Here is an 18,937-nt window from a genome sequence, read left to right as displayed (position 1 = left end):
AGTTAAATATGTTCTTCAAACTGATTAGTATTAGTAAACTTTTTTGAGCTTATTGCCACTGTTGCTGTCTGCTCAGCTTTCTTAGTTGTGGCTTCTCTAAAATGAATGGAAAGTCACACATTATTTCTGTAGTGTAACCTTCTTCTTTGAAGAAAGTATCAGTACACACTTCTTTCTTTCCATCATTTGCATACTTTTCTTTGTTACAATAGCCTATATTTCTTTGTCCTCGGAGCCTGCACCAAATTAGTGTAAACTGCACTGCCAAAGCCTGATCTTTACACACAGAAATGTCCCAGTCATTTTCTAGCACATTCCCTGTCTTAGTTTATACATGGTTTTATTACCATGGCCTATAAATTGTCACCTGTAACTGTGAAATAGAGTTCAGTAGCCTAAACTTACACTTTAAAGGCTAATCTTCTTTTTCAACTCTCTCTTAAGAGACAGGAACAACCCATTTATCTCTCTATATTTTTCAGGTACTACATAGACTTTTTATTTTCTGGAATGATAATTTATCCTAGAGGAAAAGAGGAGAAACATAACCCAAATTTGCAAATTAACTTTTGATCCTAATACTGTAAACTTGTTTCCAGATACCAGTAGACTTGATCTTACCAACAGGTTTTAAATTCATAAAATTGGTAATACATAAAACATTTACCCTTTTCAAAGGAATCTTTGTGACACTCCATTGCTGTAATTTCCATTTCCAGCTTGGCAATACCAATAAATAAAAATGAGAAAATGCTTCGGTCACCCATCTCACCCCTCTCGGATGCATCAAAACACAAATACTCCAGCGATGATTTAACTTCTTCCAGTAGACCTAATGGCAGCAGTCTTGGCAGCAGTCTGTTACCTTCCGTCTCCTCCAGCAAAAAACATAAGGGTGAAATCCAGTCACAGCAACATCCTGGAGACTCCAATGTAAGTTTATGCTTTTGCACACAATATAAACCTAGCTGTATTTTCTTCTCTTTATATTACTACATATACAGCAGCCCTTGCTATTTCTGCAGCCTATCATGGAAAGAAACAGAATAAAGAAATTAAGGTATATTGATTGACAGTTTTCCATCTGGGATATAGAAAGATATAACAGGGTTGTAAATTATTTGAAACAGAAAAAAAAAATCTGTGGAGAAGGCAAGCACTCAAAAATAGTTGTTAGAAAGTAAAGAATAGGAAAACTGTAAGGGTTTTTGCCCTGTCTCTATAAAAGGACTAAGGCACCTATTGTAGAACATTGATGGGATTTAGGCAATTAAGTCCAAAATTGTTTTACTCAAAATATGCCAATTCAAACTTTTACCTAATCATAGAAGTGCCTAAATGTTTTATATCAAAGTTCTTCAGGTGCCTGAAACTCTATCCAGAAACACCTCTGTCTTTGCCAGTGCTGACTAGCTCAACACCTAGTTCATAAAATTGGTAATACATAAAACATTTACCCTTTTCAAAGGAATCTTTGTGACACTCCATTGCTGTAATTTCCATTTCCTTAAGGTACCAGACATGGCTTCCGGTCTACCTCTGGGTCTGCTGGGGAGCACGCAGGGGGCTTCCCCATGCCCTCCGTGCCCTCCCAGCTTGGCGATTGGCCATGGGGCACTCTGGGTCAGACCCAAGAGGCACCAGTAGCCAAGCCAGGGGGGCACGGGGTGAGAGCCCACATGCTTTCCAGTGGGCCTGGAAGTGCTTCTGTTCCACTTCCAGATCTGCTCCCGAGCACACTGGAGAGCCCCCTGTGCTCCTGTGGGATGCTCCATCTGCCCCAGCATCTCAGTGTTCACAAGCCACCTGGTACCTTGAGGTATGTAGAAAAAACATTTAAAGCTGTGTCTATGTCCAAATCTCTGAATTTTTCCGACTCTCTCCGAATTGATTCAGAGGGCTCGGATTCGATTCAGAGAGATTAAAGGGTCTCCTGATTCAATTCAGATTCAGAGATTTGGCCACCGAAGTGGGCTGAATCTCCACTGAATCAAATCAGGGACCAAAGGTTCACACAGCCCTAGTAGGCATACTCAGAGCATACTTAGTTCACGCTTAATGGATCAGACTCCACATAAAATGGAGCTGGCTTTTCCTTCAAAAAACAGCTGAAGGAGGAGCTGCTACTGCTCTCTTTTATCTAGTAGCTGCTGTCTGCAGCACTGAAGATGTAAGAAGCCCATTTGCTTCTTCTTGGTGAGGGAATTCAAATCTATATTTCTTACTTCCCCAAGGCATGCCCTGCCCACCAGGATGTAGGCTATTATAGGATGAGGAGCCCAAGGGAAATCTCTCACACTCCTGTTGAAGCTAGTTGATTTTACATGGTGTACTTGAAGATTCATTCAACAAGACAGAGCAAGAACACAAATTGGCATGACTCTCTAGCCTAGAAGTTTATAGCTGTATACAGATTTTATCTAATGACTGTTTAATGTAACATTATTATTTATCTTTTATATATTACAGGCTTCCATAGTCTAAGTCTTACGTCATTTTTTAGGAAACTGAACTTTAATCTTAACTGTCTTTGCTCATGTGGAGGCCTCTTTGAGTTACTTCTGCTCAGGGAACAACTAGTCCTTTTAGAAAAGGCAGAATTTTAGAAGGTGGAAAAGGGGCGGGGAATAGTTATTATTTTGAATTTAACTTCTAGAGGTTTTTCTAAAATACCTTCTAAATAAAGCAGCTAAGTGTTCCTAGTGTTTCACAGATGATTAATAAATTGAAATAAAATTAAGTACTTGAAAAATAGGCCATAAAAGACATTCAACATATTGTAGTAACTAGGTTTTTTTAATGGATTAAACCTAATTTTTTTTTAAGATTTTCATGTCTAAAATCCAAGTGTAAAGGTTTACAAGCCCATTCAAAATAATGAGAGGGTTCTTTACTGGGTATCTGGAAAACAATTTAAATTCCTTTAAGGCCAGCATGTTGGGAATTAAAAGTAAAAAGCATTTCCTTTATGATCCTTAGCAAATGCATTTATCTGCATTTTTCTGCATAGGAGGCAATGTACGATTTGGTCAACATTTAAAAATCCTTGTAATAATATTTGTATGTATCTGGTTATTCATCTGAAAACTTGAACCTGCTAAACTGTTCTGGATAGGGCATATACAATCTGACAGCTCACAAATTATAAACGTTGGGAGTTGGCTTTGCTTTATCAGATCTGTCCATCTGGTGCCTAATTGGCATAGCCAAGTGATCATTTGGATTTTGATCAGAGAATGCATGGCAGCAAGTGATGGAGCTTCCTGTTCACTCCTTCATTTCATTTCCTTCTTTTATCTGAAACAAAAGGAATTTGGGGGAGGGAGGTTGATACTACTAGTACCAAGAATAACAGGCTAAATTAGTGGAAAGATACAACAAAGCACCAAAGCATGGAGAGGTGACCTAACATATCATATCTGACTTGTTATTTAATAATTACAGAAAGGCTAGGTACAGACATTCAGGGAGATATGGGGGAGGTTCGATTGCATTAAAAACAGTTACTCTAGCTAACTTAGGCCACCCAGGCATGGACATTACACTTAGATCCAGGTCAGTCTAAGTACAAACTGTACAAGAGTTCGGGAAGTTTAGATAGGTCTAAAAATGGCTGACACAATCTAACTTAAATCAGGTCTGGTGAGACTGATCTAACCATTGGCCCTGGAATGGGGTGGGCCACCTGGGCCATGGCCCAACCAACTTTTAACACATTAATTTAGCTAGCTATGCAGTTAAAAAAATAGCTATACAGTTTTAACCAGAATGACAATTGTGTATTTGTGGGTTATATAAATTAACATGCTAAAAGTTGGTCAGGCTGTGGCCCAGGTGGCCCACCCCGTTCTGCGGCCGAAGGATCTAATTGAACTTCTACACAGTTCCCAGTGCAGCACCAGGGCTGGGAAAGGCCAACCGCTGGCCCCAGCCCTCGAGCTGCACTTTCCCTTCCTGCCCCCTGTTACCAGGTTATTTTTAACCTCCTGGCTCTCCCCCAAACCCCAGATGGGCTATTTTTAGCCCCCAAACCGAGAGCCCAGAAAAACCACCATCTCACAGGCCACCCCCAGTGCCTGTTTTACCGGCATTTGCTGGTGCCAGGAGCTAAGGAAGTGAGTCAGGTTGGGGGGAGGGGTGGCTAAGATCAGGGGAGTTGTTTTTCTGGGGAGGGTGTTTTTCATCTAGAGATGAGGGAGCTAAAAATAGCCCCTGGTCCTAGTAAGGAGAAGATAGCACCCTCTGCCCCACCAACTCCCCACCAGCAGAACCACCAGGCCCCCCTCCCAATTCTGCAAACCATCCTCCACAGAGATACCAATCCCTACAATCTGTGCGCCCTTCCCCCACCCCAACTTGCTTCCATCAGGTTCGTGGGACAGGTGAACGCCAGTAAAACTAGCCCGAGGAGTGGTTTGCGGGATCAGGGGCGGTTCTGCAGCACTGAGGAACTGGCAGAGTCCAGAGGGGTTTGGTGGGATTGGAGAGCCTCACCAATCGTACCAACCCCCCTGCACCACAAAATGTCCCCATGCCCTCCCACAGACCCCTCCATCTCCCACCACTGATCCCAACAAACACTCCTAGACCCCAGCAACCCCGCCAACTCTGCTAATACCTATCATCCCCCCAACCCCTCCCTTCAGACCCCATATGCCTCCCCAGTCCCTCCAGCACTCCTGCAGACTCCACCAACCCTCCAACTTCTGCATGGATCCTGCAAGCCCCCCCCAATCCCACCAACCCTGCCCCGATGGACCCCATTTGCCTCCCTAATCCCCACAAGCCTCCCACAAGCCACCCCATTCAAACTTACCTTAGATTGAATGGCCATTTTTAACTTGATCTAACTTTCCCCTAACCTCCCCAAATGTCTGCATGTACCCCAATTGTGTTATAGAGCTTCAGTTAGGAACTAATGATGCAGTTCTGTTTTTCCTGCATATCACCTTGAAACTCCAGGGGCTTTTATAGAGAGCTGTGAGCAAGATCTGTTAATTTGTGTCTATCAGTCGCAAAATAGTGGTACATATTCCCTGATGAAATAGAGAGCAAACTAACTGCAATTTACAGCACAATGCAAAGAAGCTTCCATCATTTATTAGCTGCTTTTTTTGAGTCAGTGGCCAGTTTCTCAATGCCTTCTGTATTCTTTGTTGCCTAGAAAGCAATTCATATCAATTCAGAAAATGTTCTCTGCAATAAGCCACAGTTCCAAACAGAGCCATGGTCACCTTTATCCAATGCACCGAGGGACTGCAGAAGAACAAAGCTTGTCTTCGATGATATGTAAGTAAAGATGTTTTCTAAAAAGGCAATATAAGTGCTCGTGTTTTGAGAGATAAAAATAAATCATGCCTAACAGGAGCTCAGATGTGGTCAATGTCTTCATACAAAAACATATTTTTAACACGTTACATATTGAATTAGACTGACCGTATAATTCTGTTGTTGTTAGTACCTGTTAATAATTTGAACCTAAACTTATTTGGGTACCCACTAGACTCAGAATATATACCATCAAGTCTAAGTATGCAGGATTTATTAAAACTGAAATATATTTATGCCCAGATATTGTGTTTTCTTTTTTTTTACCACTATCCCCTGCTGTGTATATTCACAGAGATGACAAATAAGGAGCATTCTGGCCTTGATATTATGAGGCAAAAAAAAAATGCTTGATTTTATTTATCCATATCACTCATCCAGGTCTAGTCTTAAGGAAAATGGCACCCTAGATGAACTTGTATTTTGGCACCCTTTCTTTGAGTTGAAGTATATAGCAGTATTAGTGAAAATTTCAGAAATAAAGCTCTGGGGAGAAGCTGCTGGGCTGCATTGAAAGACTTGCATTTTTGCAGGCAAGCAGCACCACTGCTGCTGCGCAGGAGCAAGGTGGACAGACTAGAGCAGGCACTAACCTACCCACACGTGCCTGGCCTGACTCCTCCTGGGCAGCGGCTGGTGACCAGGGGCAGGCTGGGCTGGGCACCTTTCCTCCTGCCTGGGGTGGGAATTGTCCAGGGCAGGGCAGGGCAAGAGCACTATTGTGAGCACAGGCGGAGGTGTGTGTGTGTGTGTGTGTGTGTGTGTGTGTCACCCCCCTGACCACAGCACCCTGGGTGATTGTGCACGTCACCCACCTGTAAGGCCAGCCCTGCACTTATCTTTTCCCCATCCTGCCCCTGCCCCCTCCATCCCCATTCAGAGAATTCAGAAAGAACAGTTCCAGTCTGAAGAACGCAAGGAAGGGCAGGGGTGGGGAGGGGATGTTGCGGGTTGTGTCTCTTGCTGCCAAGGGTATTTCTGTATTTTAACCAATGATTATGTAATATGAATTGCCTAAACAATCCTGGCAGCAGCAACTAAAACTGAGATTTCCCCATGTCAAGGGGAATGCTGTAACCACCAAGCTACAGAGCCATGTTTTCCTCCTGGACCCATTAATCTTTTACACGTGACTGCCCCATGAACCAGCTTAAACAAAAAGCAGGCTCTTCTGGGGGGCTGTCTTGGAAAGTGGAAGAAGTGGGATTGAATCCCTTCAGGAGGAGGAGGCCCAGAATTCAGGTCTCCCACTTCCAGAGTGAGAAATTAAACAACTAGTTTTGCGTGCAGGAAGTGGGCACCAAAGACCTCTTTCACGAGTGAGCGACAGGTGCCACACATTTACTGAACTCAGTGCTGCCTTCAGTTATGTAGGTGCCTCCAGTCTGGGTGGTCTGGTTCCCGAAAGAAGACAGAAGCATTTTCCCTCCAGACTGCCTCCCATCATTATAGTCTGGATTCCAAGCCTATCGGTCAAACATCTAACCTCTGAGAGTATGTGCAGACATTACACTTAGGTAGCTCTAACTAGGTCCATCTAAGTGCCAGTCTGTGCACATACTTGGGGAGGTTAAATCAGGCAAAAAATAGCCACCTGAGGAAGTGAACTAAGTTAGACTGGGCACAGGTTAGCCCAATCTGCTGAACATCTGCATTCATTCAGAGCACAGCCCTGGGATTGACAAAGCCCAGCTGCTCGCACCAGCCCCAGGTCTGCACTCTGTCTACTCCCACCTCCCTATCCTGGTTGAGCTATTTTTAACCCCTCAACCACTGCATTCCTGGATGGACAACCCCACCTCCACAGATGCACCAACCCCCAGACTTGCCAGTCCTCCCAATTCCACCAACCCCGTTGCCCCAAACCTCTCAAACTCCCTTGTGGACCTCCTAGCCCTTCCTCGATCTTGCCTGCCCCTCTACCTAACCCAAGTTACTTAGACTGGGTTCCTGGCATGGCTCCCAGCACCAGTAAATGTGTGCACAAGCCACTCCCAGTCCATGATCACACAGCTTAAAGCAAGCCACATGATCATAGCGTGAATGCAGCAAACTACTGCACGTACCCTAAGAAGGAATGAGAGTGCAGATACATCCATGTGCCAAGCATTTCCTATTGCTTAGGCACCTTGTCCTGTTGATTTGTAACACCCTTCTGGAGCTAGAAATTTCAGGTATTGCAGCACCTAAGCAGAGGCATACACCAGATTGATTTGGCCCATTAGAATCAGGCACTAGTAGGAGGTGAGAATAGGGAAAGAACAAGTTAGAGACCACTTATATAAATCAGCTGTTTTCAGAGACTCTGGACCTGAGGAAATTCAACCTAAAGTACTTAGCATACATCTAGGATTTATTTTTGGTAACTCAGGGAGGATGGGGGCAGGGTTCTAGATGACTGAGAAAGGGCAAACATAATGGGTATCTTGAAAAAGGAGGACCCAAGGAATTGAAGTGAAGGGTAATAAATTATTCTCTGTGTCCACTGGTGATGGGACAAAAAGAAGCAATGGGCTTAAAATGCAGCAAGGGTAATTTAGGTTAGACCTCAGGGAAAACTTTCTAACTGTAAGGATGATGAAGCACTGGAGATTATGGAATATCCATCAGTGGGGGGTTTTACGTACAGCTTAGAGAAACATCTGTTGAGGTACACTTAATTCTTGAGGTAAAGGGGATTAATAAACGACCTCTTGATGTCCTTTTCTATCCCTATTTTCTGTAATTCTATGTTAAGTTGAATCCTTGTAACCATTCTTTTCTGCACCTTTTGTAGAGGACTCCTTCAGTGTGTATGTATACACCCTCTCTCTTTCTCTCTCCCCCTCCCTCTCATTTTGTAGTTTTTCAATTCTAATGTATTTTATTCAGCAGTTGCCAATGTACACATTTAAAACTGTTTAGCAGCACCAGCAAACTCTTCATATCTCTAAGAGACTTTATCATCTATAAATGATCATAGGAAAACTGCTTTTTTAACTATCTGTATCAGCTAAGAGGCTTTTATTACTTGCTTTCCCCATTAGCAATGCATGTGACTTCTTCTGGCAGACATCTGCAGTAAAACTGCTTCACCTCTTCAGAGAGAGATGTAATAAAAACTGTTCCTGTGTACTGCCATCTATGAGTATGTCTCTAAGCAATTTGCAGACCATAACAAAAAAGTCATCTACAAACTGAATTAGATAAGACAGAAATCGAATGTATCTTAATTTTGTTTTTAAAATCAGAAGTTGTTTCTGTTGTACCAGGTATAGGGAAAAGACTTTCTAGTACTACAAACATAGTCTGAAACCTATATCTGGGAGTCTCTAGGAGACTTGTATTAATGGATCTTGAGTCCCAAATGGGTGTGTAGAGAGGTTATTGAGATACACTGCATTAGACTAACTGCAAATATGAAATGTCACCACATTTGACTCACACGTCAGAAGGAACAAATTAAAGATGATAGCCCCGATCTTTCAAATTCTTATGGTACCATAATATGTAGTAATCCTCATGGCAGCATTTTGCCTAAAATGATGCCTGTAGGGAATTTCATCCATTAATCCATGAATCCCTGAATTACAGGAACCCAGCACTGGATTGAAGTCTCTATTTCAATCCAAAAGCCTAGTTTGAAGAGACTAAAACTGATATATGTCATTCAAAATGACCATTCAAATTTGTTTCAACCAATCAGTATTTTTTAACATTTGCCTAATTTGTATTCTAGAGACTGTTGAAAACAGCTGTGTCTAATGATGAATTGGAACACAAGCAAGTCAATAAAAAGCAATTTTTTTAAGCAGAGTGTCTACTGTTCATACCACATGAACATAAATTGAAGTGTGAAAATAAATTTATCGGACAGCATCAAATGGCAGGGAAAATCTCAGTTTCCCTGTCTTTCCATTGTTTACTGCAAGTTCAAGACAGCCGATACTCCAGGCGTGTAAGTGACATCAAGTGACATCAAGGGACATGTGCATTTTACTTAGACTTACTGGAGGTTCCATCCACTTAGGGCCACAATGGGACTTAGTAATACTGAGCATTCCCAGGCCTGTTTTCACCTCTAGGAGTCAAACTCACAAACCCAAGTTAGACACCTACATTTGTTGTACTATAAATAGGGAGAATTTGGCACCTAAGATCAGGATTCACAGCATTCAACACAGTAAGCCAGCCAGTAGGGGATGATGAAGAAAGGAGCACATCACAACTCCCATTACTCCCCCAGACTTCAGGAATTTGTCCTGAGTTCAGTGTCTGTGTGAGACTGGAATTCATAGCATAAAAAATTAGTTAAGGTCACCCATGCTCTAGACCAGATCCAGGTCACAGAGCTCCTTTGTGGGTCAGATCCCACTTGGGGAAGGAGATAACAGCAGGGGCACCAGTGAAGAAGGCAGTGGCTGCAATGGGGATGGCAGTAGAAGGCAAGTAGTGGTGGGACCAGAAGCTGCAGGACAAGCGAGGCTGTGTTGGCAGAACTCTTGCTCACCCTTCTGCCACCCATGGCCATGTTCACTGGTGCCTAGGATCTGGATTCTGCAGCAGGTCATGGTCCCCCTACCACCACCACCACCATTTCCAGTAGCCTGGAGGGTTGGATGAAGCACCTCCACAGACTGGATCCAGCCCACAGGTTGTATGTTTCACACCCCTGCTTTAGCCTGAGGCACCAAAGTTATCTTTTCCTGGATGGGCACTTGGTTCACACCTTTCTTTGACATGAGCACAGGTGACAGTGGTGGTGATAGCCTTTGGGAAATAGAGCAGTCACCCTAGAAGTGGAAATCACACAGAAAGTGGACCAGGGTCCTCTTCATCCTGAGGGGATTCAAACCTCCATTTCCAAAGAGAGAACCCAACCATTTATCTAGAGGAGGAGGAGAAAAAGAAGACCTTTCACATCTCCTATTGGTCCTAGGCATCCAAAAACACTACGATCATTAGGTCTGAATGTTAAGGAGTATGACTCTGTAAACTAGGGGTCAGCAACCTTTTACTAACACAGGCCACACAGCTTGTCCCAGCCAGCACTAAGGCCACTGTTCCCCTCTAGCTGCTCCAGCTGCCCCTGCTCCTTGCAGAGGTCCGTTCTCTCACCACCCTAATGTAGCCTCAGCTGGAAAACATGCTCTAAAAAACATGACAAGTGAAAATTTGGAGTGCTTAATTCACCAGCATTGGTGATCAGAGGGCACACTGAGGGGGAAACCAGCCCTTTGCGCAAAGCAGGGACAGCTGGAGTGACCAGAGGGGTTTGGCACTTGATAATAAAATGCAGAACATGGGCTAGATCAGGTGGCTGGGGATCAGCTCACTGTTAATAAAACGCAGACTGGATCAAACCTTTGCAGGCCAGGTCCAGTCTCATTGTTGGTCAGATCTGGTCCACTGTTGACTTCTCAAGTAGACCAATGGAATGAGAGCTACCAGAAGTTGGGGGATGGGACTAAGTAGGGCATGACCTGCCACAGAATTTGGGGTCCCTGGGCCCCAGTAGACATGTCCGTCAGTGGCGGGGGGGAAGGGGAGGGAGGGAGGGGAGTGAAAGCTGTTCAGATACAGCCCTTGCTTGCTCCACTGCTGTCCAGCCTGAATCCAGTGCCAGATTTAGTCTTAAACTACTTAAGCTACAGTTTAGGGCCTCCCAATATGAGGGGCTACTAAATTAGAAAAAAAACCTGGACATTTTTAATCTAATATGACAAAAATATACATATATATGGCTCCACAGTTATTATTCATATTGAGTTCATAAATTTGTGCAGAAATAAAAATAATTCATCTTAAAATTTCATTAAAATCCATTTTTGTGGATTTCATGGGTTATTTTTATCGTATGGGGCCTTGTAAACCGGACACAGTTTAGGACCTCAGCATGTCATAATCCAGCACTGCCTGCACCCTTACCCCTGGACCTGTGCTGTTGCCTGATTACCACCACCATGCCCAGACCCACCACAGCTACTAATCTGGTGTAGGAGGATCCTCCAGATCTGTCCCAGGCTCTGGGGTGAATTTGACACCCCTACTGTAAATAACAAGCCTCATCAAGATACAACAGACTAAATTCAGCAGCTCACTTGCTACGAGCCGGCTCAGTTGCTCCTTCAGGCATAAGCTACAGTATCCAGTCAGTAGCTACTGCAGCTGTGAGAGGGTTAACACAAAACTGCCCCTTCTGCAGGCTTGTTAGGCTGGAGATAAGTGTCAGCCACTTTAGTAGCCATTAGAGCATTCTTTATGTATACTTTATTCCAGCAAATAAAAACCAGCTTACTTCCTCACTTAAGACACGCACCCCAATTTTGGCAGGCAGATTTTTGGGGGAAAGGGTATGTATGCTATGCAGGTAAATATGGTATTATATGGGGCCATTCCATGGACTGTTCAGTTGTCCTTGCTGTATGATGGCTCTTCTCCCCTGTTATATCCATCTCTCAGCCAATTCCCAGGTAAACTGAAATCATGTGTCTCCAAATGATTCTGTCTCTAGTTAGAAAATCTTTAATATCTTCAATCTTGCACAGGGATTTCAGCATTGTAATATAAACATCAATTCATTCTGCTACTTCTTGGTTTTAGATTAAAAAATAATCTTTGTCTATAATCCTATTCTGTCTGCTGTCTGTTTGGAAATTATTACTTGTAGTAGGACTTCACTCAGCTCTTATCTTTTTCTCCAATGAAATATTTTTTTTAAAACCCTATACCATTGATTTCTCAACTTCCTTCCCCCATGGTCAGTTCTCCCTATAGATTCTATTCTTACTTCTGGTGGATTCATACTTGTGCAAAGTTGTTTTTTCTGGCATTCTCAGTGGTCTGAATCCCCCCAGTGCTGCCTGTTTGGGGTTTTTTTTTTCCCCAAGAATGCTGCTGTTTCACCTGTTACCCAAATTCCCTTCTTTGCTCTGGGTCTTACTTTACTAATTGTTGCCACTATGGGTTAACATGCTGCATATTAGGTAACAATATGAAAAGGCTCTGTACTTAGAGAACTAAGCTAGCTATATATTAAGAGAACTATTTACAGAAATGTTGAACTCTAGCTAGCACTCTAGCTATGTGCGCACAGACTGACTTCTCTGTGCCTCACCCAAACTTTTTCCTGCAAAGTTAGCTTTCCCTCCATGTTCTGTGGAGGTTGCTATAATTCTCAGGTTCCTTTATACTGCCAGAGTGATATAGAGGTATATAAATGACAATTAAGATCCAATTTTTGAACTGGTACAGTCAAAATTATTATTTCTAATTCCATTGCTGATGAGACCTTATGTATTACTTTCCTTCGTATTCAAGCTTTCAACAACAACAACAACAAAAAAGATCCCAAATCATATTGTGCAGGTGTTAAACCATCTGCAGTTTACTACCAAACAAAAGGAATCAATTTGCAACTCAGTTGCAAAGAATTTAATAATTTCCCTCTCTGCTCGTAACACAAGAGCTCAAGTATCCTTGTTCAGTACAGTTTTGAATCCACCATTGTTTTTTACTCAAATATCTTTAAGCTTCTGGACATGCTCAGAAATTTGTTCTGGATTTTGACCCTCTCTAAGGGTCAGTATCTAATATTTTCTATCACTAATGTCATAGGGTTTTTTTTCTCTCCTATTTTTGCCACAGTGGAAACCAAAATTCTTACTTTATTAATTGCATACTAAATAACAACTATAACTTCCCTTAGGCATCTGAACTATTCATATCTCCTGTCTTATATTTTTACCTCACCTATCAAAATGTTATCCGAGTGACTAAGTACATGTTCTCTTTCACTGTGCTGGCCGTGATCAAATGTTACAAATACATAGAAAGATTTCATAGCTCTCTAATTTGCATCATTCTGGTAACAGTAATTTCCCCTTCCATCATTTGAAAGGGTTGCAAGTATGGTGCTCTTTCATCAGCTGTTCACAGACTGTGGTCCCCCTCATGTGTGTGCTAAGCTGTTGAACTTCATTAGTCTTCTTACTCTAATCTGTTTCTCACGAAGTTTTTTCAAAATGAATGTACACCAAGACAAACTGTGCACAGGAGTCAGGGCCTACTGGTGCAGTCTTACAAGGATGTCAAGCTAAATCTGGCCCTCATCAGATTGATTTAAAGTTGCTTTCTTCCTTAAGAGTGAATATTCTCACTAACCCTTTGGGCTAGAGACAGACATTCAAAAAGCCTGAGCCTGAATTGATTCAAATCTTTCTAGGTTAGTCTAACCTGACTAGGCTGAACTGGTTTGAAACTGGACAGACATTCTCTCTCGATTGAGGAAATTCAAGCACATGCCTACACTGGATCAGGCTAGAAGCCAGCTCCCTTCCTTTCCACACTGCTGAGCTCAGGGGGCATGGCCAGGCACCAACAAGACTCTCTCATTAGGAATGTCTGCCTGCATGGTCCCAGGCTTTTTCTCCAGAAGCTGCTCAAGTGGCAGGAGTGCTGCCAGCCCCCAGCCCAGGCTAGCACTCTGAGGCAAGGTGGGTGTGAAGTGCATGTATCTGTTGATGATGCAGAGCTTTTTAATCCCCCTTCCTGCTTCGTCATACTGTCTGCAGCAAACTGACAAGTGAGCAAGCCGGCCAGGGGGCTGATAACAGTCTTTGTCACCCAGTTAGGAAAACAATAGCCTCTCTCCACATTACTTCAAACTTCTTAAACAGCTTACCTACTGACCTGTCGATTAGCTCCAAAATCCTGAAGCGGTCACTGTTCTGTCCCCAGTCCAATGAAATTGGAGAGAGCATACACACAGACACCTCTCGGCATTAGCTAGCATACCACATGCTGGCTACAGTCCCTGCTGTGGCAGAGAGGAGGAAGGGATCTCTGCTTAAGTAGTGAGTGGTGAGGGTAAGAAGAGAGGGGGGCAAAAGGAAGCTAGCAGACCCTGCTGTGCCTGGAAGTCTGTGCTGAGCTCCAGCCAGGGAGAAAAGGGGAGGGGCCAGCTCTGCTACAAAGCAGAGAACCCTGCCAAGCCCCGAGAGCATGCCAGGATGCTGATTTAACTTAAACCAGCAAGGGGTCTGGGACAAATATTGCATAAACTGTTTTGAGCCAAATCAATTCAATCTGATACTACACTCAATCAGGTTTATCTCACACTGGTTTCAGCCATTTTCAAACTGGTTTATGTGCACTGAACATCTGTTCTGTTACAGGTTTAAACCAGTTTTTGATCATTTAAACTGGTTTATGTATAATGTCTATCCCTAGCTCTGAGGTGCCTGGGTTGCTACAGTACACAGCCCTTTGGGTGAATCTGGCCCTTTATTTAGCATTGGGATTTAAGCAGCTTTTATTGCATGCAATCGTTGTGCATTATGGATATACTAGTTTGTTTTTTATAATACTTTGGTAATGCCATCTCTGAAGGGTGTTAAAATATGCATTTGGCTGCATTTATGATGTTTAATTGGACTTTTATTAGTTTTTTTTAATGTAGCCCCATAAAACAGCATACCACAGTGAGAAATAATGTAAAAATGAAAGGTTATGTAAATGAAACAGAAAACACTATAGTTTTACTACATGAAGTATAAAATTAGATAAAAAATGTGTGTATGAATGCAGTTATAATTAAAATTGTATTTGGAATCTAAGCTACCCTGAACTTTAATGAGGGAAGTCATGGCTTCCAAGAAGGTGCCGTTTCTTTAGATGTTGATAGATTATTTTTTAAATAATGTTTTTATTGATTTGCTGTGCACGATTCATTTTTGATGGAATAAGATTGTAACATTGTAACAATTATCAGCTAAATTACAGTAAATGAAATTTAAAAGGTGGCAAGCGATAGAGATGGTAATGGCATAATATTACAACATAAAAATATATAGTATGGCAACAGACAAACATATACATAGACACAAACCCCAGACGCAAGCATTTCACTTGGATAATAACACCACCATTCTTAGGAACCCAGCAGCCTGGAAATTCTTAAAGGCTGCTACTAAAAAGAGAATAATTATAATGCCTGCAGCCATACCACTTCATGCTGTGATCCTGGGCTACATAACAAGCGACAGAAATGCTGTATTTCCCACTGGCTTTTGACAAGTTCTTAGAGAAAGTGGTGGTAAAACAAGTGAAAGAATGCCTGGACAGTAGTGGATTGTTTGATAGATTTCATCCAAGATTAAGCTACAGATCTGGTACTGAGACTGCCCTTGTCACAATCATGAATGATCTGCATACCACATTGGAAAAAGGAAGCCTGTCCTTGTTTGGGTTATTAGATCTACCCATGGGTTTTTTATTTTGTAAATGGCTGGATTCTATTGCACTGCCTAGGTGATTAGCTAGATGTGACTGAGAATGTGTTGAACTGGTTCCAGCTGTACTTGACTGTGTTTCCCAATCAGTGTAGTTGAGTAAATTCTCATCAAGAAGAGCTGGTTTCATATAATGGTCCATGATCTCAGCTCATCCCAATGAAATTTCACCCTGATGTCTGAATTGGCTCTGATGATTTAGAGTCTTTTACTGCCTTTTAGAGACATGAGGGCTGTATTATGATTCATCTGTTTTGTTGATGAAACCTTTATCCCTATTGATATCCATATTGAGATATTCAAAAACAAAAAAAAGACTACTATACAACTTTGATTGTAAATAGATGTCAGAAAGTTAATCATACACATTAATTTAACTCACATAAAAAACCAAAAAAAACAGGGCCAAGTTGCTTATAAATCTGGAGTAATACCACTAAAATCATTGGGTGCCTATGCACAAGCAGTGAGGCTGCTCCAACACACTGTAATTACAGCACATTTGAGCAGGCTCGATTAATTGAGTCTGTTGCAGTGTGGTAATTACTTCACTCCTACAGGCTCCAGCATCTTGGGTATCAGCATCCCCATGCTTAAAAATGGCAGCAGGGGCACTTTAACTAAAACTCATCAAATGGACTTTAATTAAAGCAACCCTGCCACCATTTTTAAGTGCAGGGATGCTGATATACAAGACACTCTGGACGCTTTCATTAGAGCAGCTCTTGGAGCCACTCTAATTAAAGTGCTCCTCCCCCCACTTCCGAAGCACATGCTTAAATGGCCATTGGTCTGAAAACAAGGAGGATGTAAATTAAGTTTCCAGTGGTATTTCAATTTATCATTTGTGGGTAAAAACCATTTCAGTACCACAAAGAGATTCAAATGCCACCTATCACTCAGTTCCTTCCCCCGTGTCAACAGGCTACATAACATCTTCTGCCTAATACAGCAACCCTGCAGAAGTAGCCTTTCAGGTTTTCTGTGGTATAGTGTGATCATAGCTAAAACATTAGCAGCATCTTCTGGGAGAGGAGAGGCATGTACCTTAGATCAAGATGGGTTTGGATTCTGGCCTGTTTCACAGTTCTCATCAAAGAAGAGAAGATTATATATTTTTCCTCATGATGCCTCACAACATCAGATCAGCAACTCAAATACAGCTTAAATAAAAACCAAAGTTTATTCAGCATAGAAAAACAAATTGCCCGAGATTACTACAGATAGTATAGCCTGCAATTACCACAGACTTCACTGGGGAGGCAAGTTCCAGAGACAGTTCAGGTAAATACATTTTAGGGATTGCACAGTGTAACATGTAACCCCAGATGCACCTCTGAGACATCCTCCCTGGATTCTGTCATGCCTTCAGTGGTGCCCTTCAGCTCCAAACCCTTCTGTTGTCTGGTGCTTGACCAGAGAACCAGCTCACATCTGCCAGGGGCCAGCTCCTTGGCCTTACCTGTCTCACCCAGGTCTTCCCAGCTTTTAACGGAGGGGTTTTTGCCAGTTAAAAATAAATCACAGCGTCATCTGTCCATGTACTCCAAAAAGATGACTCCCCACTTCTGTGTGGTCAAATGATCTGGAATCACAGTTGTCACTGATGATAAAAAAGATAACAAAAAGATTTATTATAAAAACAACCAAGAACAAACAAAAGAAATCAGTAGCCATATGTTGAAATACAGACAGAGTTAAAAGATTAAATGAGCCAAAGAAAAAAAATCAGAGCAGCAACCTGTTCTTAGCCTACATCTCAATTCAGCACCCTCCTTAAAGGATGCCAGTGTTTCCCTATGCCACAGAAAAACTGAAGATCTTCTCTGCACTCAAGGCAGAGCATAAGTTCACTTTCTTATCTGTCCATTTACATACCTCCTCCTATGGATTCTTGAGTAGAATAAGAAGAGAGAGAGAGTGTGTGAGTGAGTGAGTGAGTTCCACCCCCCACCACAAAGGTGCATGATTACCAGACTAAGAGTTTTTCCTGATCTAATTAAGACCAGGAGAATACTAAACCAATATACTGTCTCTCTTTCCTTAATTATTTGAACAGCTAGACCTTCTTCTTATAGCCTTCTTCTTCTAAAATACAAATTCATCATTGTCTTGAAGAGCCTGGTTCCTGTGCCTCAGAACATGTTTGCAAGGGAGCATGTCATATGTTAATTCTCCACAATTACCTCTTCCAAGAGTGGATAGGCAAGAAACACTTCAGTCAATCATTACCCTACTAAAACAGTTTTGGCTAGGCATATAAACATAAAGACAATAAGGCTAAATAGCTGGACATTACCTATACATACTACACATTCCATATTAGTCAAACAAATCCACAAAACCATGCAAGGACCCCACCATAGTGGGGTTTGTGACACAAGGGTTCCAAATCATTACACTCCAAGAATTGATAGTAATGAAAAACATTTAAATACTCTTTTTAGAATGTCACAGGCTATGACACACATTATCTGAAGCTGGCATAATAAGTAAAGGTTGCTGGATAATTAAGTTGTCCATTAGCTTCTCCACAGTTTGTAAGATGTACTGAGGTTTTGACACTGTTACCTATTTCTGCACATGTTAAAGGTCTATGGATCTTTAACACGAAGGATATTGTTATTGTTCTGCATATTAAAAACAAAACAATAATTGTATGCAACATTAAAAGTTTCACCTGTCGATTCTCACACAACATGCAAATGTGTAATATATTTGCAAAGCTTAGGGAAGTGTTTCAAAAAGGTTGTGTCATGGCATGCTAGTGTGCCACAAGAGCAGCAAATGTGTGCCATGGAAAATGATACTTTATCATTATCAGATTTGGCCTGCACAGCTTCCCCCAGGTCCAGAATTCTGGCGATGAGGGAAGTGGTGGCAATTAATATTGCTACCACTCTCCCACCACAATATTCCCCAACTCCACACAGCAGGCTTGGGCCCAGCTCCAGCCCTGTGCATGATGGGATTGGGTCAATGAACCAGCTCTGGCCCTATGAACTGACTCAGCACCACTTATCCAGCCTGTGGGGCCAAAAAGGTTGTGTACTACTGCATAAGTCTTACATACACACACACACAGAAAGGTATTTGTATGTATATGTATTCGTATGTACCTTTTTGGGTGTAAGTCTGAACTTTGCTGCCAATTTTAATCCAGGAAAGTGTGCCCCATGTGTGAGCTCGATGCCGAATTATATAAAGACTGAATTAAGCACAGGCTCAGACCTGTTCAATTTAAAACTTTTATTGTTTCACAAAGTCATAAACTAAAGGAGGTCTGTTGGTTCACGAGGTTCCCAAATCAAGCCCTTGCTCTCTAACCCGGAGGCTAG

The 18,937-nt window shown here is 42.2% G+C and overlaps 1 protein-coding gene across 1 annotated transcript in view; it reads left to right on the top strand.

The window, feature by feature from the left end:
• The window catches only part of AFF3 (AF4/FMR2 family member 3), a 590,786-nt gene that overhangs the window by 541,433 nt on the left and 30,416 nt on the right, over positions 1-18,937 (top strand). Inside the window, exons 13-14 of the mRNA XM_019529497.1 lie at positions 720-933; positions 5,165-5,289. Of these exons, the coding sequence (XP_019385042.1) occupies positions 720-933; positions 5,165-5,289 (339 nt within the window). The remainder of the gene's footprint in view (positions 1-719; positions 934-5,164; positions 5,290-18,937) is intronic.

The sequence above is a fragment of the Crocodylus porosus genome, unplaced genomic scaffold, assembly GCF_001723895.1.
Source record: "Crocodylus porosus isolate Cpor-Errol unplaced genomic scaffold, CroPor_comp1, whole genome shotgun sequence".
Taxonomy (NCBI): domain Eukaryota; kingdom Metazoa; phylum Chordata; order Crocodylia; family Crocodylidae; genus Crocodylus; species Crocodylus porosus.
The sequence above is the reverse complement of the archived record's forward strand: the minus strand, read 5'-3'. Positions and strand labels throughout refer to the sequence as shown.